Source organism: Penicillium brevicompactum, assembly GCF_028827555.1.
Source record: "Penicillium brevicompactum strain IBT 35665 chromosome Unknown utg000002l_segment0_segment0, whole genome shotgun sequence".
Taxonomy (NCBI): domain Eukaryota; kingdom Fungi; phylum Ascomycota; class Eurotiomycetes; order Eurotiales; family Aspergillaceae; genus Penicillium; species Penicillium brevicompactum.
In genome coordinates, this window is record NW_026623205.1 from 2,005,075 (window position 1) to 2,032,844 (window position 27,770).

A 27,770-nucleotide genomic window follows, 5' to 3' on the forward strand; every position below is an offset into this window, starting at 1 on the left:
TGCATCGCTTTTTCGTGTCTGAACCTCGTCGATAAACCATATCACGCACATCGTTCTAGACTGGTGAACAAGACGGTGTCACTGCAAAATGCAGTTCTCAGTGAGTCTACGATCGCTTCATCTCCGATCTGGCTGCAGCTAACATGCTCATTAGTTATTGACATGTGCGGTATTGCCGCTGCTCGTACAACTTGGCTCGGCTACCGCTGGTCCTAATAGCCGAATTATCAAGAATATTAAGAAGTACACGGGCCCAAACTCTCCAGCTAATTTCAGCCGAAACTTGTACCAAACAGGGTTCGACGGTGTGACCTGGGACGATGACAACTGGCTGCTGAGCACGACCAACCTGGAACAGGGTCGCTACGAATCGCGCGGGTCTGTGGCCAATGGATACTTGGGTATTAACGTTGCCAGCGTTGGTCCATTCTTCGAGATCGACGATCCCGCGGAAACCGAGGGTTGGCCATTGTTCTCTACGCGCCAGTCATTTGCTACAATCAGTGGCTTCTTTGACTCGCAGCCTACTACCAATGGGAGCAACTTCCCATGGCTGTCTCAGTATGGAGACGACAGTGTGATCAGCGGTGTTCCCCACTGGGCTGGACTCATTTTGGATCTTGGTGACGATACTTATCTGGACGCGACGGTCGACAACAAGACCATCTCTCACTTCCGAACAACATACGACTTCCAAGCAGGTGTCTTGGTTTGGTCGTACACTTGGACTCCCGAGGGGGATAAGGGATCGTACCAGATCACTTATCGTCTGTTTGCCCACAAGTTGTATGTCAACCAGGCTGTTGTCGACTTGGAGATCATTCCATCCAAGGAAGCAAATGCGACTGTTGTGAACGTCATCGATGGAGCCTCCGCATCGCGCACTGACTTCGTGGAGACCGGGGAGGACAACGGTGCTATCTTTTCAGCAGTCCGACCGAATGGAATCGCAAACGTCACGGCTTACATCTACACGAACATCACTGCTTCGTCCAATGTTGATCTCTCATCGCGCAAGATCGTCCAGAACAAGCCATATGTCCATGCCAATGAATCGTCCATTGCGCAGGCTGTGAACGTCAACTTCAAGCCAGGACAAGTGGTTCGTGTGACCAAATTTGTCGGTGGTGCCTCAACGGACGCCTTCGAAGATCCAAAGAAGACCGCCAGCACTGCGGCTGCCACAGCGCTGAAGAACGGCTATGCTAAATCACTTCGATCTCACATTGTGGAGTGGGCAAGCGTTATGCCCGAAAGCTCCGTCGACCGCTTCGCATTCCCCAATGGAACCCTTCCGGCCGACACTAACATCATTGATTATGCCGTGATTTCTGTGGTAAACACCTATTACCTCTTGCAGAACACTGTTGGAAAGAACGCAATCAATAAAACGAATGGGGCCCCAGTTAATGTGGACAGCATTTCAGTCGGTGGATTAACTTCTCAATCATACGGCGGTCAGGTCTTTTGGGATGCAGACGTTTGGATGCAGCCCGGTCTTGTTACCTCTCACCCCGAGGCAGCTCAGAGGTTTACCAACTTCCGCGTGGAGAAGTACGCTCAGGCAAAGGAGAACATACAAACGTCCTTCACGGGCTCCCAGAACCAGACGCGCTTTAGTGATTCGGCCGCCATCTTCCCCTGGACAAGTGGCCGTTTTGGAAACTGCACTGCAACTGGTGCTTGCTGGGACTACCAGTATCACCTCAATGGTGATATCGGTATTTCTTTGGTCAACCAATGGGTTGCTAGTGGAAACACTCAGCTTTTCAAGGAAGAGCATTTCCCGATATATGATTCCGCCGCCACACTTTACGCCGACCTCCTAGTTCGCAACGGATCGTATTGGACAATGAAGAACATGACTGACCCTGTGAGTTGTGTTTGAATGCCTTCACTATACATTTTGCTAACATGATCAGGACGAATATGCAAACCACATTGACGCAGGCGGCTTCACGATGCCGATGGTTGCTGAAACCCTTCGACATGCCAACTCATTCCGTCAACAGTTTGGACTTGAGGAGAACTCGACCTGGGATGACATGGCCGAAAATGTACTCGTCCTTCGCGAAAATGACGTCACTCTCGAGTACACTACCATGAATGGAAGTGCTGTGGTCAAGCAAGCCGACGTCGTTATGGTCACATATCCACTCGGTTATACCTCCAACTATACCACACAGAACTCCTTGGACGATCTGGACTACTATGCCGCCAAACAGTCTGCAGATGGTCCAGCCATGACGTGGGCTATCTTCGCTGTCGTCGCGAACGAAATGTCACCCTCCGGCTGTTCATCATACACATACGGCCAATATTCCTTTGCGCCATACACGCGTGCTCCTTTCTTCCAAATGTCGGAGCAGCTGGTCGACAACACCACGATCAACGGCGGCACACATCCCGCGTTTCCCTTCCTTACTGGCCACGGAGGCGCCAACCAAGTTGCCATCTACGGCTACCTCGGACTGCGACTTCGTCCAGATGACATCCTCCATGTTGACCCCAACCTGCCTCCCCAGATCCCATACTTGAAGTATCGCACCTTCTACTGGCGTGGATGGCCCATCTCCGCGTGGTCTAACTACACCCACACGACGTTTAGCCATGCAACCGGAACTCCACCTCTCGACACTGCCGACCAAAGATTCGCCAATAAGACAATCACAATTCACTCCGGCCCCGAGAGCGATTCTGTGACTTACCACCTTCCCCTGAAGGGATCGGTGATCATTCCCAACCGCCAAAGTGGCACAGAAAACACCGTCGCCGGCAATCTCGTGCAATGTCAGCCCGTCGTCTCCACCGATGCATTCGAGCCAGGTCAATTCCCCATCTCCGCAGTGGACGGCGCGACCTCCACAAAGTGGCAGCCGGAACTGGCCTCCGATGTGAGCGCCGTGACAGTGTCCTTCGAAGATGAAGCCGGCGCCCTAGTTTCAGGATTCTACTTCGACTGGGCCCAAGCGCCTCCCGTCAACGCCACAGTGATCTTCCACAACAAGACCCTCCAAAATCCGGCTCAGGCCATCTCGTCCCCGAGCTCCGATTACAGGATTGTCCATTCTCTGACCCACATCACCCAGTCAGACCCATATGACGCCGACACTACAAATCTTGACATTATTGCCATTCCCACCGGCAACACAACTAATGTGACTCTGTCTTCGCCTGTACCTGCAGCCCGATATGCGTCGCTGCTTATCGTCGGCAACCAGGCTCTGGGCTCCGCAGATGTCGAGGCTAAGAACGGAACTGGAGCTACTGTCGCGGAGTGGGCTATCATTGGTCATGAGAAGAAGAAGGATGACTCCGCGTCCACCAAGAGAACTATGAATGTTCGTGCCGCAGGTGCCATTTCTAGTGCAGGCTCCTTTGCACGTCGTGTGAAGCGTGCTACTCCTCGCCTTTAGATGTTGAATGTTTTCTTTTCAGAGGATAGGGTTCATTTGTACATTTAGAATCTAACTTGCTTCTGCCATCCAGGGCTCATTGCTACTTTGCTGATCAATTTCGCTTATGGCTACCTACAACAAATAGAACATGGTAACTTTGAAACTAGATGACTCGGAGCCTACAAAGGAACAAGTCGAGCCAGCATGAGCAAAAAACAGATATTCGCGTAGACATCTTCAAAATGAACATAAATTGGGTGTCATAATTGTACTCTGTGCAAACCATCATCATAATACATACTTTACTTAATCAAGAGCAAAGCGATCCAAGAACTTGAAAGTGCTCAGACCCTCCTTAATATCCTTTGCGAACGAATCTTCAACAGATTCAGCAACGTAAACACCATCCCGCTCAGTGGAGATCTGACCAGTACGCAAAGCCGCCTTACCACCACCAAGCGCAGCAACAGGCTTTCCAAACTTGAACGCATCAAGGAGAATATCCAAAGGCCGTCCAGCAGGGTAAAGCGATGCAGCACCCTTAGCAGGCTTCCCAGTAAAGCTCTTTCCACCGAACAAACCCTGCGCACCATCGGCAACAACAATAGCGTCGAACTGAATAGCATCGGAGCCAGAGTAAGTCTGGTTAACATCTTCAATGAGTCGCTCAGCGACAACGACAACGTCAACGCCGGCGGACTTAAGAAGACTTTGCAACTTGGAGCCTTGTGCGATGGAAGTCTTGTTCGAGACAGAGGCCAGAACTCCAACCTTCAGTCCATCAAGCTTCTTCAACTTCTGACCGAATGCACCAATGTGTGCGGTCGTGTTGTCGTGGTAGAAGGAATCATCTGGTTTCGGGGCGGAGATGTCAAGAGCTTCCGCAACACGAGAAGCGAGATCGTTACTGATACGGTTGAGTTGGATAATGACGTTGTTTTGAACGACAGAGGATTTGAGGTTTGAAGTCTCGAAGCGGATTGCGTCGACGACGAATTGCTGTTCCGCGGGCACGAGAGAGTTCCAGAAGAGTCGGGGTTGGGACCAGACGTCTTCGAAGGTGGAGCTGACGCTGCGCTGGAGTTTGCCGCTGGTCTTTCTGTCGGAGGTGAAGAAGCCCTTTCCGACTGTTTCGTTGGCTTGCTTGGGGGAGCCGGCGTTCTGGGTGTTGGGGGAATAGGCGTCCTTGTTGAGGGGGATGTACATCTGGCCTGCGCCGTCGCGGTTGTTGTTGTGGATTGGGACGCGGGGGCGGTTGATGGGCAGCTGCTCGAAGTTGGGGCCGCCGTGGCGGTTGAGCTGAGTGTCCAGGTAGGAGAAGAGACGGCCCTGGAGGAGGGGGTCCTCTGTGAAGTCGACACCGCGGACAATGTGGCCAGGTTGGAACTGAAAGATATCAGCGACTTGTTCATTGTTTGGAAAATCTGGTACATACCATAATTTGTTCAGTCTCGGCGAAGTAGTTCAGAGGGTTTCTGTTCAATTGCATCTTTCCGAGAGGAGTGACAGGCACGAGCTCCTCGGGAACAATCTTGGTAGGATCGAAAAGATCAAATCCAAAGCGAAGCTGGTCCTCTTCTTCCATGATTTGAACACCAAGCTGAAAGACTGTCAGCAATGAAAACACCATGCGAAAAGAAATATAGCACTCACCTCCCACTCAGGGAAACGCTCAGCCTCGATAGCTTCGAAAAGATCCTGGCGAATATAGTCCGGGTTCTTACCAGCGACTTGCTGGGCCTCTTCCCACACCATACTAGCCTTACCCTGCAAGCTCTTCCAGTGGAATTTGACCAGCTTCGTCTTTCCATCATCAGTGACCAGACGGAAAGTGTGGACACCGAAACCATCAACATGGCGGAAAGAGCGAGGAATTCCATGGCCTGACATAGCCCACAGCAGGGTATGCAGAGAGCTAGGCTGTTGACTGAAGAAGTCCCACGCGGAGTCATGCGCGGTAGCAGCCTGAGGGATCTCACTGTCGCCACGCGGCTTAACGGCGTGGATCAGATCCGGAAACTTGATGGCATCCTGGATGAAGAAAATGGGAATGTTGTTTCCAACAATGTCTATGCATAAATTAGCAGTGTGCATTTGTAGGGGAGGTATAGTTCGTACCGAAGTTTCCTTCGTCGGTATAGAATCGAGTCGCGAAACCGTGCACATCGCGTGCGGTATCGGCGCTTCCACGACTTCCAGCAACAGTAGAGAATCGCGTGTACATGGGTGTCTCTTTTCCCTTTTTGGAAAGGAACGAAGCGGCGGTAATGTTGGACCAGTCGCCGTAGGAAGTGAATGTGCCGTGAGCTCCGGCGCCTCGGGCGTGAACAGCGCGTTCGGGGACCTAAAGAGGAGACTTGTAAATATACGCCTTTTTTTATTTCAATTGAATAGATTAAAAAAAATCACTTACACGCTCATGATCAAATCGCTGGATTTTCTGACGGAAAATGAAGTCTTCGAGCAAGGTCGGACCTCGCTCACCAGCCTTCAGACTGTTCTGGTCCTCAATGGGACCGCCGACATCAGAAGTCAAGTAAACATCTTGATCCTTGAGGTAGAAGGCAGACAGGAATTCCTCAGTATCGGCAGCAGCATCACCATCTGAACGACGCTCGACACGACTGTCCACTTCACCAGTCATGTAAGGACAGGCGGCATTGGCAATGCCAACCAGGCCGGTAACGAGGGCCAACACGTGCATGGCAAAAGGGACACCAAAGGGAAAAAGAAAAATTCAATTGAGTTGGACAAGTTCACATGAAACGCAGGTCCCCCGAGTTGATTTATACATTAAGACAGAATCGACGTAGCCATTGGGAACTTTTGCAACGAGCCAATGAGAAGCTCAGCGAAGGTGTAGTGCAACCTACCACATGGGCGTATTATTGATCAAGTACGGGCTGGCCATCCTCCAACCAGAAGAGTGATTATTTCAGCACGCAGGTCCAGGCCAAGTGTGACGAGATTCAAAGCACTCCAATAGCAGCATTTAGTTAGTGGGTCAATTGATCGCAGGAGAGGGCGCAGTGGAGACAACAGTCAGCATGCTTCAACCCGCAGGACCGTTAGCTTGCGACCAAATCCAAATGCCTCGGGGTCATTGGTTGTCGCAGACAAAAAGCGGCCTTGCGCTAAGTCAGGAATTGGCAAGAGATAGGCATGGTGCAGATGCATTTATGCGATCTTGGCAACTCGGTTTTGGGTCGGAGAAACCCTCCCGTCGAGTGATGGGCGCAATTATCGAAGGGAGGTGGGCTTTCTTGGCGTCGTTAAGCGCAGACGGCCGAGGCCATGACGCTTGGTAATGGCCTGATTTCTCCACAGTGGCTTGTTTGTCATGATTTCGGTCTGGAGGCTCCTGTCTCTCTCTCTCGGTAAGTACTAGAGTCTGCAGACGGAAGAAGCACCCTGACGTAAGGGATGTCCACTCGGTAAGGGGAATTAGGTTCATCCTGGATGGTTTGAAACATCGCAGATTGTCTCAGCTTGATCCTGTTCATCTACTCCCGACCGATGTACGCTGTAGGTATGGAGCACGACGTAGGGATTCGGGAGAAGAGCCTCGAGTTTAGCAACGACAGGGGTATCTGACGTCGCACATACAGCCCTGGGTGCTGTATGGAGTACCGGATGCCAATTTTAGCGCACCGCGCCGTTGGTGATAGCCAAGACATGAAGGCACATGGTGGACAAGTCATGGGAAATAAAATTAGATGAGGACTTCCAAGACCCCAAGGGGTTGTATGCTGCCCAGGTGTCTGTTGATCCATTGGGCATCGCCGCATCGCAGAGGGGAGTTGGAAGTTGGAGGCCTCGCGGGAGATGCTTGGCGCGGGAAGAGCAGTCGATGGACGACTTCCTTTTGGACTTGGCAAATTACAGAAGCTATTTTTAACGTGATGAAATGTGATGAGAGTGCTTTGAGGGCTTTGTTTAGAGTATTCCGGGGTCTGTATAGATCTAAATATATCTCTACACCCTCAATTCCTCATCATCGAGGCAATCTCACTCTCCACCGCAGGATCACTATGGTCCACAAAGCCATGCTTTGCATAGAGCGGAGCCCCAGCCTTGCTGGCATCGATATAAATCCCCGCGCCCTCACGGTCCGCCACTTCGCACCCCCACCGGATAAGCATAGAGCCTGCCCCGCGACGGCGGTACTCCGGACGCGTAGCGAGCATGTCCAAATCTACCTGATTAGTATCCTACTCCGTACTCCGTATACAGGGAGGCCAGACACGTACAGAAGTTCTTACGGTCCCCGTAGAGCCGTTGGCGCTTCTCCTCCATAGCCCCGAAGAAAGCGTCGCAATCGGGACCAGGTTGCTCAGGATGCCAAGGCGCAAAGCGAGGCCCGCGCTCGCTGGCCATGCTGAGATCCCATTTTGCATAAGCGGCTATCCGAGGACGGCCTGCTTCCGTCCTGCTGGGATCGATCACTTTCAGGTATTTTTGGTAGGGCTTGGTGTGCATGTCGGTCGTGTTGGTGTCACTGAACCATTGGCGGACCGCGAGGGTGTCGGGCATCATGTGGCTCATCACTGGGTCATTGAATACGGTAAACCATAGCTCAGTAATTTCGGGGATATCCTCAACCGTAGCAGGTTCGATTCTCAAAGCCATTTTGGGAGATGTCTGTATTCTGTGTTCAGGTTGGAGAAGAGGGCAGTATAGTTGGGGTAGGCTCAAGTGGGTATTGTACGGTCGGAGCGGTCAGCTGAGACTTGCATGGAAAAGGATCGATGAGAATGGAATTTCTCAATCTGACTGATCTTATATGTATACAAAGGTATTGTTTTAAAACAAATCAAAAGAATCTAATAGGTGGGGAAAGTAACCCAATTCCAGGTCTTTCCGCCCTTGATCAGTTGCGAGTCCACACCGTTGCTGCCGCTGGCAACATACAACACCTTGGTGAAAGCCACTTCGGTGTAGTAAGTGAACGACACGCCAATGGGCACAAACGCAACGTCACCCGTGAATAGGGTGGCGACGGGGTAATCCCCAATCTGGATCTTGAGAACACCCTCAATCACCTCGAAAGCGGTCGCACCGGCCAATGTATAGGTGGGAGCATTATCCTTAGTCTGGCGACTGAGAGAGATGGTCGAGAGAGTGTAGTTGGTATCCTGGGCCTGCTTGGAAGTCACAAACGGCTGAACAACCTGATAGCCGTACTTGGAGCTCAAGTACTTGGGCCCATAGCCGTTAGCCAGGAAGTATGGCTTGCCAGGGTTTCCGAGCGCATTGTCGCCAGTGTGCCATTCAGAGTTGTCGACAGGGGCGGTGCCGTTGACCAGGTCGCGACGGGGCTCGAAACCGAGCTTGGCGTATACGTCGAACTTCTGCAGCGACGAAATGACGCTAGCATCCGGCGATGACGAGCTATTGGAGTGCGCGGGGACATAGGGGGTGTCGGTGCCGGAGGTATAGTTGGTTCCGAGGGCGTAGAAGAGGTCCCTGAAACATGTTAGAGACCCACGTGGACGATCAATGCTAGCGACGACTTACTCGAAACCACCGGGGACGATCACACCGACCATCTCGGTGTCAGGATCCAGAATTTGGAACGTATGGGTAGTGTTTCGGGGCACTGATCCATAGTCACCCGCTGTCAAAAGACGAGCCTGCTGCTCGGCAGAGTCCTTCTGGGCCCACAGCTGAAAGCGACCCTTGAAATTGAAGAAGTTCTCATAATGCTTCTGATGAACATGCGGCAAGACACCCAGCGAAGAGCTGCCGGGCGCATTGGTGCTCATCAACGTGAACGCGTTGTCAGATGAAGGACCAGTCACCGTGAAACGATACAGCTGATCGCCCACGGTCACGGCATGCGAGTTCGCGTAATGCGGGATCACATATGGGCGCGGCGCAGAGGGCGCGTTCTCGAGGTAGAGGTCCTCGAGGGTCGCCGACTGGGCCAGGCCAAGCGAGGCAAGCAGGAACAAAGCGGAGGTCAACATTTTGGCGATGATCTCTCCGGAAAGCGCGCTTCCGGTTCTATATACAAGCTGAGAACTCGGAAATTCCGTGCAAGAGGTTCCAAGTAGGGTTCTTCAAGAACCGAAATGAACGTGGGCCCTCTCCACTCCACGTCCATTCAACCAAGGAATTCGATATCAAGATCTTGGCCACGGAGCGAACCTCCTAACAGGCAGCTCGGCAAACCCGGATCGACATCGTTTATTCAGAAGTGACCGTTTCGTGCTTGCGCACTCCCGGGTCCACCTGGGTTGATCGTCATTACTTCTTGCCGTCGGAAGCCCGGGAATCCCAAGACATCGAGATGAAGAGATGCAGGGATTGGACGGTAGGCTTTGGTGAACGCTCGGTGTGCAGGATGCTGTGTGCAGCGAGATTGATAAGTTGAAGCACCCTTCAATGACCCCTGAGACGGAAGGGAGACCCCAAAACGGCCAAGTTTGAAGAAAAGAAATGAGCTAGCGAGTCGTGATTTCATCAAATCCCCACACATCCCCGTTTGAACCGATTAGTCAGCGGATATCGCCCAGTCTGAAACGAAGAGACGTTTCACTCTTCATTTGTTTTTGTTTCCGAGATAGTCCGAATAAATACATTCAATTGATCTTTATAGATGTACACTATACACATTGACTCTCATGATCATCTATTGCTCTTTAAGCACTTCCTCTGTTGTCCGAACCACAATGTCAAATGCGTTGCGGATATACTTCTCTTCCGCCATAGTGTTGGCACTGACCACGCGGATAACATAGACACCGTCAACCACTGTTCCGGTGATGAAGATCTCGCCGCGAGAGTTGATGAGCTCATAAATCTTCTTGGTCACGCTGTTCGCCGCCTCATCCCGAGACACACACCCAGTAGATTCATCGGCTGCCGGGGTGGCCGGGGTTTTCACGCGGAAGACGGTCAGCGCGAAGCCTGGCTTAGTGACAATCTCGAACAAGTCGGGGCGACCGCGCACGAGATCAGCGAACAAATCACCGAGACCGATGGTCTTGCGAATGTGTGCTTTCATGCCATTGAGACCGTAGGTCCGCATCACGAACCAGATCTTCAGTGCGCGGAATCGTCGCCCGAGAGAAATGGACCAATTGCGATAATCGATCACGGTGCCTAGGTCCGAGTACGGGTTCCGTAGATACACCGGTGTGATATCCAGTGCATCAGTGAGATCTAGACGATTCCGAACGAAGAGAACACTGAGAGGGTTAGAATGAACCGTCAAAAAGCAAGAAAGAGTGTAGGTCGATCAACCCACCTAGCATCGAAATTCACCAAAAGCCACTTGTGCATATTCGTGTTGAAACTATCAACACCTTCCGCAAAGTCCTTGGTAATGTACTGCAACTCATCCGCCACAAGCGACGCACCCGCGTACGCCGCATCAACGTGGACCCAGATGCGTTGCCACGCGGGCTTCTCCTGCAGCACAGCCTTGATCTCCGCAAATCGATCTACACTGCAGCAGTTGGTCGTTCCCAAAGTCATTGTCAGATGATACGGGGTGAGACCGCTGCGGTCACACTTCTCCAAAACTTCTCGCAGCCCCGAGGCCGTCATTTCCATGTTATCTTCGAGTCTAGTAGTGACACTTCGGAACCGAGTACCGGCAACCAAAGCACCCTTGGCAGCACTGCTGTGCGTTTGATCACTCGCGATCGACACGAGCTTACTCTGGACATCGAACTTGCGATCTTCATACTCGGGGGAACCATCCTCTAGTCCTTCCGAGAGAAGGATTTCCCGCACGCGCCTTTCGCGCGCAGCAACGATGACCGTCGCAATTGCGTCGCTGGCACTGTTTTGAATTACGCCGCCACCGTGGGTCTCGGATGCGCTGTGGAAGCACTCCGGTAGAGCCAGTGCTTTGGCAACCCAGTCCATGACGATGGTTTCCAGCTCTGTGCAGGCGGGCGAGCAGAGCCAGTTGAAGGCTGGGGCTGTGAAAGTTGCGGAGTACATCTCGCCCAAAAGACTGGGGTATGTCACGCAGGCGGGGAAATAGGCCATGAAGTTGGGAGATTGCCAATGAGTGATGCCTGGCTTGATCTTCTTGTCGACATCTTCTTGGATCTGAGCCCAGTTTTCGGGCTCATCTGGTGGGCTTTCTGGGATCAATGGGCGGAGATATCCTGGCTCAATGTCTGGAATCACTCTGCGCTCTGGGACGCTATCAAAGTAGTTGATAACTGCGGAGGTCAGCCTTCAAGATTCTGATGTTTTCGGATCTATTGGAATCACGTACTGTCATCAATAGCTGAATGAGCCGCTTGCTTGAATTGTTCGTGGTCCATGGTGCGGGGCAGGTGACCGGCGCTGTGAATAGCTGAGCCGAAGAGCACACTAGATATTGATACACTGCGGTCTAGTCTGACACAAAGATTAAATTCAAAAGAGTGCAAGAGTGGTAGTGATGCTAAGGATATGCGAGGTCTACCTTGGGGAGAAATGTCAATCAAAGGGCGCGTTGGAAGTAATTCCGTCTTTTCTCTTTCCGCTCGGAACGGTTCCGATCATTCCGAGCCATCAACTTCTTGGCATCTCGGATCTTGCATTTTAACTCCGTTTATACTCCGCATCCTCCGCATCCTCCCTACTTCATTCCTCCTCAGGATCGTAAATCTCTCCAGCAGGTGTCTTAACCAGTCTCTCTCCATTCACAACAATCTCTTGACTGGGAACAACAACCACAAACATCCTGGCAACTTCCGTTCCCCGATTCACCCATTCGTGATTCGCGCCTCGACAAACAATCACATCGTGCGGATGGAGAATCTTCTCCTCCCCACCATCAGTGATCAATACAACAGTGCCAGAGAGCACGATGCCATAGTCTAGACTGAGTGTCCGATGGAACCAGCCGGATTCGGCAGGGGGCAGATCCAAGATCCGACAGGAAGGACCTTTGGTATCAGCCAGCGGGACGAGAGTCCTGTGGGGATCGGGCAGTTCACGCATGTTATCCGCGGGGAATCCTCGTGAGCGGTGGATCTGAATGACCCCGAAGCCAGATTTTGGACCTGGTACAGAGAATTCGGGAGCCGTGGTAGGATCGTAGGGGGTGAGGACATCGTCTGAGGCGAAGATCGCTTTGCCTTGGGGATCGTGGGCGGCGATGACGCGGCGGATTGGTTTGTCCATTTTGATGGCTCTGTGATATTGTCTCGAGTTGAAGCAGCGGAATTGTATGATGGTGTAGCAGTTGAAAGGTGAGATAGGACTTGGTGAGTTGGATATGTATACAGTTGCGGATCACCTTTATTTATGTGTTCTTCAGCTCCCCCCCCAAGACTAAAGCACACCAATAACTTGCAAATGCTTTTTGTCAGCCTGTTTCTCGGAAGTTCGATTTGGTTCAGCGAGGATTGCTAATCCATATCCTGCTGGGGGCCAAAAACAATCAAGACAAGCCCTGGAGGCTGGGAGCTTAGAAATCCGATCTCGACATGTCGACAAGATATTTGTGTCAGTGAAGCTCGCAGGATTCTATAGTGCCTAGATACTACAAGAGGCTTTTTATTCAAGGTCTTCGCTAAGTGATAGCGCAAGAAAGGACCCCAGGAGGCGACAAAATATTATGCATAGAGATAAAATGAATCGATCTATACGAACTATAGTTTAAGTAAATAATATCTCAGGCGGTCGGTCTGTCAAAATATGCAGAGCCAAGCAAGAATCTTCCCCTCCTTTGGAGAACTTCATTTCTTCTCCTTTCACTCCCTAAGACAGTACCCGGATCTCGATGAAAAAAGCCAAGAAACTTCAGAGAGACTGTCGTAGACTCCATTGAGCAGAAAATCAAGCCGCGCGATCGATAAACATAGGAGATCTATGAATCTGCACTCTCACCCTGGCTATCACTCTCCGCATCAAACCCTTCATCGTACACTTCTGCCTCCAGCTCCTTGCCTTCAACTGTCAGTTTCTGCATGGGCAGAAATACAAACAGCATTCGACACCACTCTGTATGACTGCGATTGCGAAAGGAATGCGCCGTCCCTCGCTGCACCGTCACATCGCCGCGGTGCATCCGGCGACATTCACCCGAATCCAAAACCAAATCAACATCCCCCTCAATGATAATCCCATAATCCAAACTAATAGTGCGATGCATCGGCATTGCCTTTCCTGGGCGAAGATCAATGAGCCGGAAGATAGTTCCTTGGTCGACCGTTATGCCCGGTGGCTGGTGCAAGAACTCATCGTACATCGCGACATCCGCTTCGGCGTCTGTTGCGGCCGGATCACTGGTTGTAGCGTACAAGAGGGCTATCTCGCCGTCGTCTCCGGCTGGTGTGGAGGGGAGGTAGTCAGGGACTTGCGCGTGGGACAGAAACACCGCTTCACCTTCGGCGTTGTGAGTTGTGATGTAGCGGCGGATGTAGGGGAGGGGGTTCTTTTTGTGGGACATCTTGGATTGATGATTGCATTGGGATGTTGCTGTGAAAGATGGGACTTCTCTGCTCCCCATAAGGGGAGGGATTGCGGTCACATCATCGTGGCATCATGTTGAAGCACTGGATTGCCACACCGAGCGTCCTTGGCAATCATAGTGTAATCTAAATGCCCGCGGGGTATAGATTGCCAGATTTTCGGTAAGAAAAGCTCGAGGTCGATGGGTGGAAGCAGGATCTCGCGAGAGTGACCAGAAGGCCGATCGAAGGACCTGGAAAGTCGATATTTCGCTCAAATTCGAGGATGCGATTCACTCATTTGACAGCGTGACATTTGTAAGTTCATTCCACAGGACCGTCCAATCCGGCGTGTCTAGCTCGGCATGGACTCCGCCTTCTAGCATTTCAGCCCACACATCCTCCAGAGGAGCCACATCATGGGAAAGAGTCACGGGCGGGTCTAAAGCCGACTGATTGACAGAGGCCTGCTGCACAGAAGTAGCAGAGCCAGAGCCCATGGAAACAGGAGTCAAACGATCTTGCCGCGAGATCTGCGAGGTGCCCGAAGTCGAAGGAACAGGGTCATTTTGCAAGCCCCGCGATACCGGTCGTTGTTCGTGTTTCCAGTGCTTCCGCAGTATACCCATCATAGCATTAATACCCTCGCGCGCGATAGGCGATGATTGCTGAGCTCGACTAAGCATGCGACAGGCATCAAGAACCTCCTCCTTTCGCCTCTCAGCTAAGATGTCATCCCAGTTGAAACACACGTCTATCAGCAGAATCGCGGCTGCCATGAAGACGTGATGCATGATAGACCATACACAAGAGCTATGAGGTTTGAAAACTGGCTCTTCCTCATCCATCTTGCGCTTGGTTTCGAGTATCTTGCGCGCAGACTGTAGTGATACCACATGGGAATACGAATACCTGGGGTCCTTTGCTCCACGCACGAAGTAGTCGCGATGCAAACGACAAAATCGAGAGTAGTAGCCCTGCTGTACCATTGCCCTTTGCCAAGCGATGGTATTTCGGTCGCGATATAGTTGTGAATACTCACGCCGTGAGTTTTGATCGAAGCGATAAAACGATGGGATCTCAGCACACATTTTGTGGAGCTTGCGGTCGAGTGTGAGGATTGTTTCATAAGGAACTTCTCGGCCGTGAAGATGATAGTGCGAGGTCTCCTCTACGACTTGTCGACACCAAACCGCCAGCTTCATTCGGCATAAACTGTATGACATCACTGTTGGAATGGAAATTGGTTGGTCGTGATGGGTCAGTTCAATATCTTCGTCTTCGACGTTGAGGGGTATGCTGACAACCATATGCTGTGGCTGAATTGAATAGATCCATTCTTGGGGGCCGCTCAAAAAACCTATGAGCCTTGATTTTTCTATCAGTGAGGAGTTCACGTGGTCTGCGGGAATCTTGACACAACTCACCAGTCGTACGATGCAAGATCCCACCACAGTCGACGCTTGAGTTCAGTGCTGGTTTTTTGAAACCCAGACGATGAGCGCTCGCTAACTTGCGTAGACGAATCAATGATATGGAGTCTCATACTAATCGCCTGACCCACACATGAGCGATGCAGGAACAATGAGCTGACTGAAGAAGGCAGGCTCAGATTCGACAGTTGGTGGCCGATGATCATGGTCGCTTGAAGTCCCTCGATGGTGGGATATCCAATATAATTTCCTTGTATCAATGCTGCACCGGTTAGAAACGTGGCTTCTTGACTAACTTGCTCTGCATGTTCGGACGCCTCCCCTAGAAGTTGGTAATACAGGGCGGAAGCAGTGATGCTAAAGAGCAATGCAGTATGAGCCAAATTGATCGCCCGATTTCCAGCAACACAGTCATAGACGTGCTTGATTTGTTCTTCCACTTGGCGTGTTATGATGATATGATATTGGAAGTCAAGGTAGTTGCAATAGTATCGAAATAGACCAAGCGCTTCTGCAAGTGGCGGCAGATAGGACGGCAGGTGGATAGTTGAAGGGTTTTCGGCAGAAGCAGTTCTGCTTCCAGGTGGTTTACCAGATTGCCCCAAAACCGGAGCTTGTTGTGACAGTGATGTGTCGCTATTCCGAGGCGAGAGCTCAGCTCTCAGCGTCACAGGTACAGCGCTTGGGACCCGATGTCCCATAACGATAGTCTCGAGCCAGTCCACAGTTTGGAGCGACTCGTCTCCATTCCGAACTTGAGTCCCCATGTCCTGTCGCGGGGTCCACCGTAAGGTCCGCGGCGGGGCGGGGAGGCTGTCCGACCCGGGCCTTCCTTCTGTTTGGCTGGGCTGAATGGAGGGCCTCGGGCCCGGAAGGGAGCCCCCATAGGTGCAGTCTATTTTTCGCGCCGAGCAGCTGCTGCACGGTTGGGTTCTGTCACACTTGAGTTTCTTTTTCCGACATGATTCGCATGAAACTGGATCCTGTCGAGCATGTCTTTTGGGGGCTTCTGCCGCAGCGACATCGGAATCTGCACTTCGCTTCATGATGGCAAGGAGTCGGAGTGCAGTAATAACACACCCTCACTCCCTTCAAATCGATCGTTCGCAATAGACAAAACACACGGCACGGATGGGGTATTACGACGTTGTTTCAATGTGGTAGCACAAACCACGCGGTTCCACTGCGACATAGAGATCGGTGAATCGGAGAGCCGACCTGGGGTAGCTCTGAAGCATGTGCCCAACCGCAATCAACTTTGCATGCTTCGTTCGATTCGGACGTCTAATGGTATCTTTCATACCAAATCCCCCAATTTGATCATGATATATCAAAACACAGCCCACGGGTGTTTCATTTAATTCGATGGCTTTCTCGCCCATCAACAAGCGCAGAGCACGGACCAATGGGCGGTGTGTGCGGGCAGAAATCGTCGAAGGGCCGGACCTTCCGCGGATCCTCCGGCACTAACCCGATTAGGCAACGGCTTGCTTGTAGTTGTTGGCCTCGGACTCTCCGAGCATTTCAAAGGATACGGATTTTCTGCTTTTGGCATATTAATGTTTCTTATAAAGGCAGCTGCCCCTAGTAGTTTAACCAGGTACAGTTTTAATTGCTTTGCTTTCCAAGGTTGCTTTCAGCACCAACTTCATAATGTCAAAAGATACGGAATATACGTGAGTGAAGGCCAAGTACGGAGTATAGATGACAACCTACTGACCCTCTCAGACCACGAGCATGGCTCGTAATATTTGGTGCATTTACATGTGCATTCTGCACAGTGGGATTTATGAACTCTTTCGGCATTTTTCAAGAGTACTACGCGAAGAACCAACTTTCCTCAGATTCCACCTCTACAATAGCGTGGCTCGGAGCTATTTCAATCCTGTTCCTCTTTGGTATATCTGTTGTTGCAGGAGCGATGCTCGATATTTTTGGGCCAAAGGTGAGTCCCATCCCTGGTGCTTTGAAATTTAAACTAACAACGTTCACCGATAGCTGATGGTATATTCGGGATCATTGGGCATGGTGTTCTCCATCATGATGATCTCTCTATGCCACAAATTCTACCAATTCTTGCTGGCGCAAGGTGTTCTACTCGGTATTTCCATGGCTCTCGCAACCTGGCCCATGCTTGCATTGGTTGGGCAGTATATCAAAGTCAAGCGTGCCGCCGCAATGGGAATCGTCCTTGCAGGATCTTCATTGGGTGGAGTGATTTGGCCCATTGTCATCGACAGACTGCTCAAGAACCCCAAAATTGGGTTTCCTTGGACCATGCGCATCGTCGGTTTTATCATGATCCCTCTCTTCATATTCTCCTGCGTGGCGGCGAAGTCTCCAGAAACACCTCTGAAAAGCGTCGAAAATCCAGGAACCGAGCAAAGCAATGACGAGAAGAGAGTCTGCGCAGATAAGAAAAGTCAGGATCAGAAGGCACAAGCTTTGGCTCTCGTTCGACAGCCTGCCTTGCAACTGCTGTGCCTCGCTATGTTCATCACATACTTTGGCATGTTTGCACCGTTCTTTTACACAACTTCCTACGCAGTGGAGATGGGATTCTCAACCACTCTGGCATTTTATACGGTTTCCATTGTGAATGGTGCCTCATTCTTTGGCCGGATTCTCCCCGGTATCGTCGCCGATCGATACGGGAAATTCAACTGCTGCATTGTTGCAACCGTCTCCGCAGGTATTGTCGCCCTGTGCTGGACTAAAGTCACATCTGTGGCTGGTCTTGTTTTGTGGTCCGCTGCGTATGGATTTGCTTCGGGAGTAAGTGTCACATAATTGCTTGACTTCTCCACACTAATTGAATTCAGGGAATTCTATCACTGCAACAAGCGTGTGCTGCTCAGGTTGCTATGCCCGGCACCCTTGGTCTGGCAATCGGCAGTGTATCAGGCTCAACCGCTCTATCGTAAGATAAACCCCCCCCGGACGAAATATTCCATAATGCTAACAGCTTCACAGTGCAATGGCAAATGTACCCATAAGCGGCGCTCTCGTTGAAAAATATGGATATCTTTCACTTTCGATATTTTCGGGTGTTTCACTGCTCGTGGGAGGTGTTCTGCTGATCGCAGCGCGTCTCGTTCAGAATCGCAATTTGCGTGCGATTGTATGAAATTATTTTCATTATGATCTATTTGTTTTTCTTGGTTTTCTTTTTCTGGCGCAGACGTGCATGTTCAGTTATAGCAACAGGGTACAGTGCTAGAAGGCCCAAGGATAATGGGAGCCTGGCAAAAGGTTTACATTTAAAGAGAAGGTCCTTGAAGGAAGCAACCAAGACCAGAAGAACCCGTACGGGGTATGACGGAATTTAAAACCGTAATAATATTCAAGAAGACGGACTGGATGGAGAAAATTTTGAGCGATCTCATTAACCGTGTAGATATTTTGATGTAGGGGGTCTCGCATCGCATTGCAAGGTTATAAATTATAATACAACATTGATCAAGCCGCGCTCCGATCGGACCTAATCCCGCTGAGGCCAAGCATCATACAATCCCTCGAAGATCGTCACGTCGCTGAAAGTTGCCTCACCAACGCCATTGTGGATGAAGCTAATACCAGTGGAGTTGGTGTACCAAGAGCGAGCCCAAGTGCCGAGTGCAAACCGTCCATTGGCATAAACCTCAAGAACACCGTTATCCAAAACGACGGTGAGCTCCAAAGTTTCGATCTGCTCCTTTCCGTCCCGCAGAACGTCAAACAGACGCAGACGACCGGCCTCATTCTCGCTGGTGATTCCGGCAGTGGTCTTCGAAGCGGCGCTTGTGTTGGTGCGGTCCACGATAATAGACTCATTGGAGAATTGGTAGTAGATACTAGTTGACTCGAGATCCGACGACAAGATCTTGAAACCGGATTGGAGGCCGGAGTCACGGGCGGAGCTTGGGAAGGAGATGTTCGCGGTCAAGACGAAGTACTTGCTGGATGGGGCGTTGTCGAAGGCCACAGACCCGGCTTCGGAGATGGTGCGACCCGCTTCGGAAGATGATTCACCGGATGTCAGGGCACTGTAGGTCTCTCTGGCGATCGAGATTCCCATGGTCTCGAGATCGACTTGACCGGAGCTCTCGCGAGCGACGCGCCAGGAGGATGGGGCCTCGCGAGCAAGTTCGTTGTCAACGACACCAGGAATAGTGCGGACATTCAACTCACGCGGGAACATCATGGTTCCGGTCCAGTTTTGCTGGGAAGTTGGGAAGGTCTTTGCAAGCTCGAACTCATCTCCGGTGAGCCAGACATAGGAGATGAAACGATCGGGAGCACCGCTCTTCTTGGATGCTTGGGAGCTTGCGGGCAAGATCTTTCCGGCGGCGGCGTAGCCTGAAAGACCCCAGTCAAGGAAACCGGCCATGGTTGGGTTGAAGGCGACCGAGCCGTTGTTCGTGACATTTCCAGCGACCCACAACATGTCATGAATTGAGCTCACTTGAGGAGTGATGGGGGCCAGCGAGCCCTCTGTTCCGAGAGTGACGAAGACCTCGCCAGTCTCGCTATATCCATCCTTGTCCAGGGTGACGACGTTGCCAACTTCGAAGTTGAAGCCCCAGCCACCGGCCCAATCACCATTGCCCCAGGTCGAGTTGACGGGCTCACTCCACCACTGGCCAAGATATTCCCAGTACTGGAAGTCAGAGTCGTGCTGACGGTAAAGGAACTGGCAAGGTCCGACGTCATGAACACCACCGGAGATTGCAGTGTACCATGTACCCTTGGTGCTGTTGATGCTGGCATCCAGAGCGGAGTTTTGGAAGACGTAAGGGTCACGGAAAGCAGTGACATTAACGGCAAATGGAGGGTTAGGGATGACGGGGCCTTGATCGAGCTTGGTGAAGTTGTGACCACCGTCATATGAGACAGCAAGGGACTGGGTCTCGCTGCCTCGAGTGTAGGGAATAGACCAATGGATAGGAAGGTATGACACAGATGTGTAGAGAAGAGTGGGCATGCCATCGATTCCATTGGGGATCACAGAGCCATCGAAGACAGCAAGGGGATCATTCTTGCCACCGGCAATGATTGACGGGTTTCCATCAGGGTTGACATCTTTGTATGTGGCGAGATCATCCGTAGTAGCACCTGAAATGCCATCATGCAGCCAACCGACGTGGAAGAGTCCAGTCTTAGGATCGGTGTATTGCATGCATGGATCGCCAATCTTTCCCGATGGAGGAAGCGCATGAGCTTTGGGTCTCCACGTATTAAACAATGTATGATTCGCCAATGTAGACAGGTTTGGCGGCGCCGAGTTATAGTCAATAGAAGGTGCGTCACGGCCGACCACGGCAGATGCCGCGTGGCTTGCCAAAGCAAGAGGAATCGCGAATGTTGGCTTCATGTTGTAGAGATTCCGTGCCGAATGGGCTTATACACGTGGGGGATCTCACTTTTATACAAACCCCAGTGCCCCATAAATATTTGCCCGAGATTTTGACGGGGATTTAAAGGAGGGGGATCCAATGACAGGGATAGTTTCCCCAGTTCTGGATCCCCCAGTGATGTTCATTGCCTCTTTGGATGCATTCGGAAGTTCCCAGGACCGAGCGGCAAAACCACGGCGAATCTCCGGATCAAGTTTCCCCGATGTATGCAGACTTCGGGGTGGACTTGATAGTTTAGTACCTGGACTAGCACGATCCTGCAGATAATTTTGACCTTGTTTAGTCTCATCGGCGTGATTCGGGTTATTCGGAAAGCACTCAACAATGAAGTGGACCTTGAACCATTGGAATGTGAAGCAAAACAACCATCCCTAGGGGGTCCGCCCCTTGAAGGCGCCAAGAATTATCATTACCAGCTAGGGAGATTGGAATCTCCAAGCTTGGAAGGTTAGAATAATGAGTTTGTCATTTGGTGAGTAAATTTTGTTGATGCCGTTCGTTTTTTTCCCTAATTTGGTGAGTGGGTTTGTTAATAGTCCCCCATTTCCCCGACCCTTCCAAGGATGTGGAAAATATGTGTCAATCAAATGTTGTATCTGGTCGTTGCTTCAATCACCAGCTGGACCCGTAGACAGCCCTGGAGGGGTGATGGGCCGCGCTGTGATCAATTTTTATAGATCAATGTTGGAAATCGTAAGTCGACCCTAGCGAATATGTCCAGCGATATATTATGTGCATCTACCCACATCGACAGAAATCTATAGATGTGAAGCAGTTTCAAAATTATCAAGGTGGCCAGGGGCAATAAATACCCCAGGGATGTTCGTACCCAATCTGTGGGCGCTCATCCCCGGATATACCACATGTTGTTTGTTCCAAGACTGTCTTATAGAGCTTTCAGGTGGGTTGTCTCTATCAACAAATCGCCCCGAAAGAGTCCTTTCAACAGGCAAGCAGGCATATGCCCACTGGACACATGGAACACCAGAGCACACCAAGAGAACAGACGTATCGAGACAAAGAAAAATCCAGCTGTATGGTGCGTAAATCTTCGAGCCACATCAACGATCGAAGGTTCGAAGTTCCCACCATCGAAGAGGCGGCAATACGAGCATGGCCCACGATACGCCAACCCAGATGCCCAAATCCGACCCGTCGGCACTCACCATCTTTGCAATAGGCCCGACATACCAAACCTGATCCATAGATACGATAGCCCCAGCCCACCCGACTAAAAAGGCAGCCAAGGCCGCAAGACCGATCGGCAACTTGGAGGGATCCGCCCACGCGTCCCAGTTGAAACCCCTACTCCGGCGAAAGATCATATGTTCTTCCAACGCGATCGTCAGGTAGATGGTGACCCAGTACCCCATCAACGAGAGCCAGTTATCAAAGATCTCATAGAGATGATTTCTCCCACCTAGTGCACACGCCGTGTAGATAACCACGCCGACACAGGACCAGAACCAACGCGGCAACAACGCAAGATAACGACCCATGATCTGGAAACCAAGCGATGCAGCATAGGTTCCGGGAATGTTATTGGCCACGAGGCCAAGGGCGACGAGGACGCTGAGGAATTTCCCGAACCCACCCAGGCCATCGAAGCCTGCGACGACAAGGGCCCCGGAGGATGTTCCGTAAGCCTCGTTCCACGACGGATGGGTAGTGGTTCCTGAAGCGAGTCCTACACCAAGTAAATTTGCAAAAGTGAGCGCCAGTCCGACACCTAGGAAGGTCATCAGGAACGTTTTCCATTTAGAAGTGGTGGGCGGGAAGTAGACGAAGAAGTCGGCGCCGGCTGGGGCCCAGGCAACGGAGGCAGACAAACATAGCGAAAAGAAGGATAGTCGATTTCCGGCTATCGTCGCTGCTGAGCCTGTGGAGACGATTGAAGTGTTGAACTTTGGACCTGCGCTGCCCACCAACACAAAGGCAGCTATGAGTTGAGGGATCCAAGCCCACCTAGAGTTGAAATATCAGTACAGTTTTAGGCCTGAAAATCAGATCGGAATCAAACATACCTCTCGTAAATATGAAACAGCCCCATACCACACATGACGACTATCCAAGTAAGGAGCGCTATAATAACGATACCAACAGCAACCGTCATGCGGCCCCCGGCAACAGCGGACAAAACCTGTCCGCCGACCAGGCAGTCGATCATACCATATCCAAGCATGATGATGATGTTTAGCAAGCAGGCGATTTTGCTAGGATAATAACCCATGAAATATCGTGCGACAACCTAGGTTTACTGATCAGCCAAGGGCACCGGGAAAAGTGAAAAAAGTTTCCGACATACCATGGTGCGGTTCCCACTAGCAGGCCCAAAAGTCCCCATGTATCCGACCCCCGCAGCTCCAAGCAGCGCACCAAATGTAGCGCACAGAGCAGAGTCGACGAAACCAAGTGAAAAGCCCAGAGGTCCCAGCATGCCAATGGCCATATTATTCGCTGTAATATTGGTGCTAAACCACAGCAGTGTCATCTGCAAGTAGTCGGCGGCTCCGACAGCATGGCGCTCATGAAGTTGCACTCGCTCGATACCCCGGGATTCGAAGAATTTGAATGACACGAGACGCTCATTGAAGCGACCGAGGATGTTTGACGAGCTGGGTGGAGATTCCTCCCTTGCTGGCTGACTGACCGAGGAAGGCACATCTCCCTTCTCTTCGTCAGGACCCTGAACCATGCTGTATCGTCAGTGAGCCAGGTGTGGCAATGAGGATAGCACCAGAGAGTCACAACGTCTGTGTCGCCGGCTAAAAGGAGAAAGCGGCTCGGATCAGAAGAAAAAGTCCAGACCCCACATTCTCGGGTGCGGCCAGAGCGGCGGAAGCTTAGCATGCTTGTCTTTTCTTGGCATTACCTGCCATTGACACGCCATCTCCCTTCTCACCACTTGAAACCAGCATTCCCAAGTCTTTCACAACTTCCAAACCATGTGGAGATTTGTCTGAGATTTGTCTGTTCGTGTTTTGGGGCTGCGCATAGGTCCGCAGCAGCTTGGCGCGGTAGACACAGCGGAAGCGATACGCGGCATATTCGGTGCGCGGGACATGCGACGCGCGGCATTCGGTCTCGCAGATATCACTCAACTTGACAAGCCTGCCAAGGCACCCATGTGATGGCTTTGGATGTTGCGTGCGAGTATGATAAAGCCCGGCTATGACTATTCCTGCTTCTATGAGACAGAAGGGGTCGATAGCGAGCTGCTGTATATATCCTCGTCTGCATCCTGGTGGGCAGACCGACAGCACACTCGTGCCAGTCGAGGCGGGAACAGGGAGAATCAGACCAAACCTATATCCTCGCAATAGTTGCATCGTTGAGGTGATTTGGTGGGTCTCTGTGTACATGATACCGCGAGGCCTTCGGTGCTCTTGTGAGTCTTGTGTGATGGCGATTCGTAGTACCGGGGACGGAGGAGACGGGTATGTCGGTGGACCATCGATATGGCCGGGGGTTGGGTTTTGGCTCTGTTGTCGAGCCGCCTAACAGAGAGGGCTTTGCCTGTCGATTGAGGTGGATTAGTGAACGGGGTCAGCGACAGCCATCTACCTTGAACTTCGACAAGATTCACGTGGATCTTTTGAGATGAAAGCACCCATATAATCACGAGGAGTGCCCAATTTTGTTTCCAATTTGCTTTGTTTCAACTTCTTTACCCACCAATCTTTCTCGTTGCCTGCAACCACACTCTGGTAAGTTCTCATCAAGTAGCACTGCCATTTTGCCCGCTACATGTGGGATCTGAGACTGACACTTTGCATCCTTCGCAGATTTATTCACACGTTAACCTCCACATCAACTTCGCCCGGTCAAGATGAGTGACAATCCAAGCTCGGATGATTCTTAGTATGATGTCCCTTGGTCCGATCTATGTGCTTGCCAAGCTAATGAATGGAAGCTCCGACCCCCCTCCAACCCGTCTGATCTCCCAGCAGACGGCGAGCGCGGCTCTGACAGTTCGGACGGAGATACGGTGTCCATTGGCGAAATGTATGATGTGGATGATATTATCAACGCCCATGGGGGTATCTTGCATCTCCTTCGGCGTATCGAGAGGTACTTCAACAGGCGAGAGGAGCTTTTCGAGGCTGCCCAATCTTCTCTCATCGGGCAGCTGGAGCTCATGGCGGCTTATGATCGGGTCGAGAGACGGTTGAAGAGAATCGAGAATCTCATGGGAAGACTGCGGTACCACCTGGACAACCCATACAAGAATGAGATGTAGGAGATATCGTCAAAGCTCCTTTTCCCGCGGGATCGGATTCCATTTTCCTTGCCTGTCAACAACGAGTGGAGGGCGACTTGAGGATTACAATCAGTGATGAGTTTCAGTGTTGTCTCTGGTCCGTGTCTTGAGAGTTCATTTACCAGAAATCCCCCGGCCCGCCGCAGATTCATTGAAGATACAACAACATTTGCTTTACCAAAGATCGATATCAGTCAACAATAGCTTTACTTCAAATCCATGTCGCCCATTCCACTGTACGCGTGTCCCATACCACTGTGCCTATTTAGTTCTTTCACGTTGTACTCCTTTTCCAGATGCCAAACAAATAGAAGTCATCAATCAGTGGCCAAGCAAATGACTACCGAGTCTCCAAAACCCAGACAGTAATGCCTGCAGCCCAAGTAGCACCCAGACCTGGATGAATGCTGGTAAATGTATCTCACTCTCGAGCCAGATGACATCGGACGGGATGTCATCTCATCAACATGTGAGGGTCGCAAATAGAGGTGAGGTAGTGACCGAAGTTGGAAGCTGGTGTGTGGCTTGTCCCTGACTAGAATATGCCGCCCGCAGTGACAGATGAAACATAACCTGCTCAACCTCTCTTCTCTGCTCCGTATCCTTCTTCTTCTTTCCTCTTCTCACTACCACACTCCACACCCCCCTCGACGAAGCCTCAAGGCCACCCCCACCCTCCAAAAAAGCCGGTAAGTCATGTTGAAGTTGCTCTACAAGCTATACCTGGCTTCTGAAGCTAACACCTTTTGCCCGCCAGAATCAGCACACGCAAACCAGCAAAATGGCAATGAACGGACACGTCCTTGGCCGCATCAACGGCAACGGGCGTGTGCTTTTTACCCCTTCTATATTTGAAACGTGGGCTGATGAGTCGAAGGCAGTCGGGACCTGGTAAAGGCTCGACCAGGTCCGTTGGTTATCATAACGATCGGTGACCTCACCGAAGAGAATACAGCCGCATAACTCATTCGCGGCCAAAATGGAATTATCGACTGCCTATATCAGGCTGTAAAGCTACACTCTTCTACTTGGGGATATCTTGTAGCTACTTGAAACAAAGGCAGATGGCCTGTTCATTCTCTAGCTTTCTATTCTCCTAAGCAGGGTCATCAAGTCGCAATTCACATATCATTACTGGATGGAAAGAGAAGTAGGAAAAAATAAAAAAAGTGGAAGGCAACTGCCAAACTCGCCTAGCCCCTGGGATCGAACCGGGGACATTCCAGCTGTATGATTTTCAGTTTCCCTCAGTTTCCTGAGAGCGACCACACGAAACCAACTTCATGGATAAGGCGTAGGTGAAGAGCGGATGACCGAGAGCATACCGCTCAGCCACTTTGGCGGCAGTTACAATATACTACCCCGTTTGGACTTAAATACGTACTTTTTGCTCCCCAGCACAGCAATCTCTCATACTTGAAAGGTCTTTTCAATCTTCTTCCGCAGGCGGCTACCAACAGCAAAAAAACACCGGTACGGATTTGACGGAGCTAGGGTAACCACGTGCTGACTGCCAGAGTAGGGTGTGGAGAATCTAAACCCTCCTGCAAGAGCTCAGGAACACATCGACGGATAGTCTGGTGTTGAAGCAGCGGATTGAGGCGTCCTGCATCAGAACAGCACATTCGCTGCTCTTGGTGTTTATATCTCTCTCTTTTCCTTTTGCATTCTCTGTCTGGTTTGTGCTTGGTTGAGAGGTGCCCTACCATACTGCCTATTCTGGAAGTAGGGCTTCTACCGCGCGTATTTGCTCGCCAAGTTCCCTTTCTCTCTGGCTCTCTCTGTTCATCACGCATACTTCAGCAAACTATGGCCAAGCCCGGTTATGTATGCTTTCTCTGTTGCCGTTGTAATTCTTGCTTCGTGGACCTGAGCCTTGTCTTGTCTTCTGAGACTGCTCTAGTATCTAAATGGGCAATTTCATAGCGATTTATGCTCCTTTCATCACCAGATCACAGATCCCTGAGCCATCACGCAAAAACAAAGTAAGTTATGCTGTGCTTACTCTACGGATGATATCTGACTTCTGAGCCTAAGACCTTGCGCCTTCTCAACCGAGCTTTAAAGGCAAATATATCGCAACAAGAACCCAACGAACGACAAAGCAGAAAACAACCAGGCAAACGGTCTTCCAAATGGCCTAACAAAAGACTGAAGGCCCCATCGAAGGCAACCTGGCTACAGCTGCAGACATGATCCACGGCCAAAATTTGAATGTCTCTGTCACATCGAGGGTATGAACAACACTTTTTCGCAGTCGGATGTCGCCTCCATCGCCGGCTTGGGGGTAGCGCAGTTGGAGGACGTCCGGTTCCACATCCAGATCCGTTCACAGGGGGTGAAGATACTCCCGCAGCCTGAAGGGGAAATTCAAATGGTGTTAGACACGTGAATCAGTGCTCAGAGCTCGGATATCCGACGTCCCGAGTTGGGAGGGCAATGCTCTTGTGCTTGCTCTTTCTTCTTCTCTTGGATTTTCCGTTCACTTTCCGCTCTACAGTATGAATCAGCAGATTTAAAGAAATCCGTTATCTTCTTTTACACCAATCTGTGATATTAAATGGTATTAGCGGAGGGTATCCTGATCTCATTGATATGTGATGCTGGTAGTGAGAGAGATGAGATAATGGGAGAGATGAAAAAGTGAAATATGGGACGCTGCTGCGGCTCACCTCTGGTGGAAGTCCACAGGTATGTCGCCCACAATGCTAGACCCAGTAAATCGATACCCCTCTCACCTCGCTACCCTACTCGCCTTCACTTTACTTCTTACTTCCTTCCCTCCTTCCTTTCCTTCTCCTCTTCTTCCCACCAGATCACGCATCTCTCTTCGTCCATCACGAAGCAACTCAAGTAAGTTATTGAGCTTTCTCTAC

General features: G+C 51.0%; 13 protein-coding genes across 13 annotated transcripts; 3 read left to right on the plus strand and 10 right to left on the minus strand.

Annotated features, from left to right (window-relative positions):
- Positions 1-88: 88 nt before the first annotated feature.
- treA (alpha,alpha-trehalase treA) lies at positions 89-3,416 on the plus strand (the record flags this gene model as incomplete). Its single annotated transcript, XM_056952715.1, has 3 exons — positions 89-100; positions 155-1,873; positions 1,923-3,416. The coding sequence occupies 3 exons, from the start codon at positions 89-91 to the stop codon at positions 3,414-3,416; spliced, it is 3,225 nt and encodes a 1,074-aa protein (XP_056814407.1).
- A 288-nt stretch (positions 3,417-3,704) lies between these two features.
- cat1 (catalase catB) lies at positions 3,705-6,102 on the minus strand (the record flags this gene model as incomplete). The annotated part of the gene is made up of 5 exons (XM_056952716.1): positions 3,705-4,784; positions 4,834-4,998; positions 5,052-5,467; positions 5,517-5,742; positions 5,812-6,102. 5 exons carry the CDS (start codon positions 6,100-6,102, stop codon positions 3,705-3,707), a joined length of 2,178 nt encoding a protein of 725 aa, XP_056814408.1.
- Positions 6,103-7,381: 1,279 nt separating this feature from the next.
- On the minus strand, positions 7,382-8,027 carry N7506_003422 (uncharacterized protein; the record flags this gene model as incomplete). Its single annotated transcript, XM_056952717.1, has 2 exons — positions 7,382-7,593; positions 7,649-8,027. The coding sequence occupies 2 exons, from the start codon at positions 8,025-8,027 to the stop codon at positions 7,382-7,384; spliced, it is 591 nt and encodes a 196-aa protein (XP_056814409.1).
- Positions 8,028-8,221: 194 nt separating this feature from the next.
- N7506_003423 (uncharacterized protein) lies at positions 8,222-9,367 on the minus strand (the record flags this gene model as incomplete). Its single annotated transcript, XM_056952718.1, has 2 exons — positions 8,222-8,864; positions 8,916-9,367. 2 exons carry the CDS (start codon positions 9,365-9,367, stop codon positions 8,222-8,224), a joined length of 1,095 nt encoding a protein of 364 aa, XP_056814410.1.
- Positions 9,368-10,032: 665 nt separating this feature from the next.
- N7506_003424 (putative aromatic-L-amino-acid decarboxylase) lies at positions 10,033-11,686 on the minus strand (the record flags this gene model as incomplete). The annotated part of the gene is made up of 3 exons (XM_056952719.1): positions 10,033-10,591; positions 10,651-11,581; positions 11,638-11,686. 3 exons carry the CDS (start codon positions 11,684-11,686, stop codon positions 10,033-10,035), a joined length of 1,539 nt encoding a protein of 512 aa, XP_056814411.1.
- A 304-nt stretch (positions 11,687-11,990) lies between these two features.
- Positions 11,991-12,533, minus strand: N7506_003425 (cupin domain-containing protein; the record flags this gene model as incomplete). The annotated part of the gene is made up of 1 exon (XM_056952720.1): positions 11,991-12,533. The coding sequence occupies one exon, from the start codon at positions 12,531-12,533 to the stop codon at positions 11,991-11,993; it is 543 nt and encodes a 180-aa protein (XP_056814412.1).
- Positions 12,534-13,221: 688 nt separating this feature from the next.
- Positions 13,222-13,803, minus strand: N7506_003426 (cupin domain-containing protein; the record flags this gene model as incomplete). Its single annotated transcript, XM_056952721.1, has 1 exon — positions 13,222-13,803. One exon carries the CDS (start codon positions 13,801-13,803, stop codon positions 13,222-13,224), a length of 582 nt encoding a protein of 193 aa, XP_056814413.1.
- Positions 13,804-14,097: 294 nt separating this feature from the next.
- N7506_003427 (transcription factor domain-containing protein) lies at positions 14,098-16,283 on the minus strand (the record flags this gene model as incomplete). Its single annotated transcript, XM_056952722.1, has 2 exons — positions 14,098-15,172; positions 15,232-16,283. 2 exons carry the CDS (start codon positions 16,281-16,283, stop codon positions 14,098-14,100), a joined length of 2,127 nt encoding a protein of 708 aa, XP_056814414.1.
- A 607-nt stretch (positions 16,284-16,890) lies between these two features.
- On the plus strand, positions 16,891-18,364 carry N7506_003428 (putative MFS monocarboxylate transporter; the record flags this gene model as incomplete). The annotated part of the gene is made up of 5 exons (XM_056952723.1): positions 16,891-16,913; positions 16,966-17,182; positions 17,236-18,012; positions 18,060-18,157; positions 18,211-18,364. The coding sequence occupies 5 exons, from the start codon at positions 16,891-16,893 to the stop codon at positions 18,362-18,364; spliced, it is 1,269 nt and encodes a 422-aa protein (XP_056814415.1).
- Positions 18,365-18,718: 354 nt separating this feature from the next.
- On the minus strand, positions 18,719-20,590 carry N7506_003429 (glycoside hydrolase family 32 protein; the record flags this gene model as incomplete). The annotated part of the gene is made up of 1 exon (XM_056952724.1): positions 18,719-20,590. The coding sequence occupies one exon, from the start codon at positions 20,588-20,590 to the stop codon at positions 18,719-18,721; it is 1,872 nt and encodes a 623-aa protein (XP_056814416.1).
- Positions 20,591-21,694: 1,104 nt separating this feature from the next.
- Positions 21,695-23,328, minus strand: N7506_003430 (uncharacterized protein; the record flags this gene model as incomplete). The annotated part of the gene is made up of 3 exons (XM_056952725.1): positions 21,695-22,598; positions 22,658-22,881; positions 22,939-23,328. The coding sequence occupies 3 exons, from the start codon at positions 23,326-23,328 to the stop codon at positions 21,695-21,697; spliced, it is 1,518 nt and encodes a 505-aa protein (XP_056814417.1).
- A 148-nt stretch (positions 23,329-23,476) lies between these two features.
- On the minus strand, positions 23,477-23,962 carry N7506_003431 (uncharacterized protein; the record flags this gene model as incomplete). The annotated part of the gene is made up of 1 exon (XM_056952726.1): positions 23,477-23,962. The coding sequence occupies one exon, from the start codon at positions 23,960-23,962 to the stop codon at positions 23,477-23,479; it is 486 nt and encodes a 161-aa protein (XP_056814418.1).
- Positions 23,963-24,462: 500 nt separating this feature from the next.
- N7506_003432 (uncharacterized protein) lies at positions 24,463-24,873 on the plus strand (the record flags this gene model as incomplete). Its single annotated transcript, XM_056952727.1, has 2 exons — positions 24,463-24,466; positions 24,533-24,873. The coding sequence occupies 2 exons, from the start codon at positions 24,463-24,465 to the stop codon at positions 24,871-24,873; spliced, it is 345 nt and encodes a 114-aa protein (XP_056814419.1).
- Positions 24,874-27,770: the final 2,897 nt, after the last annotated feature.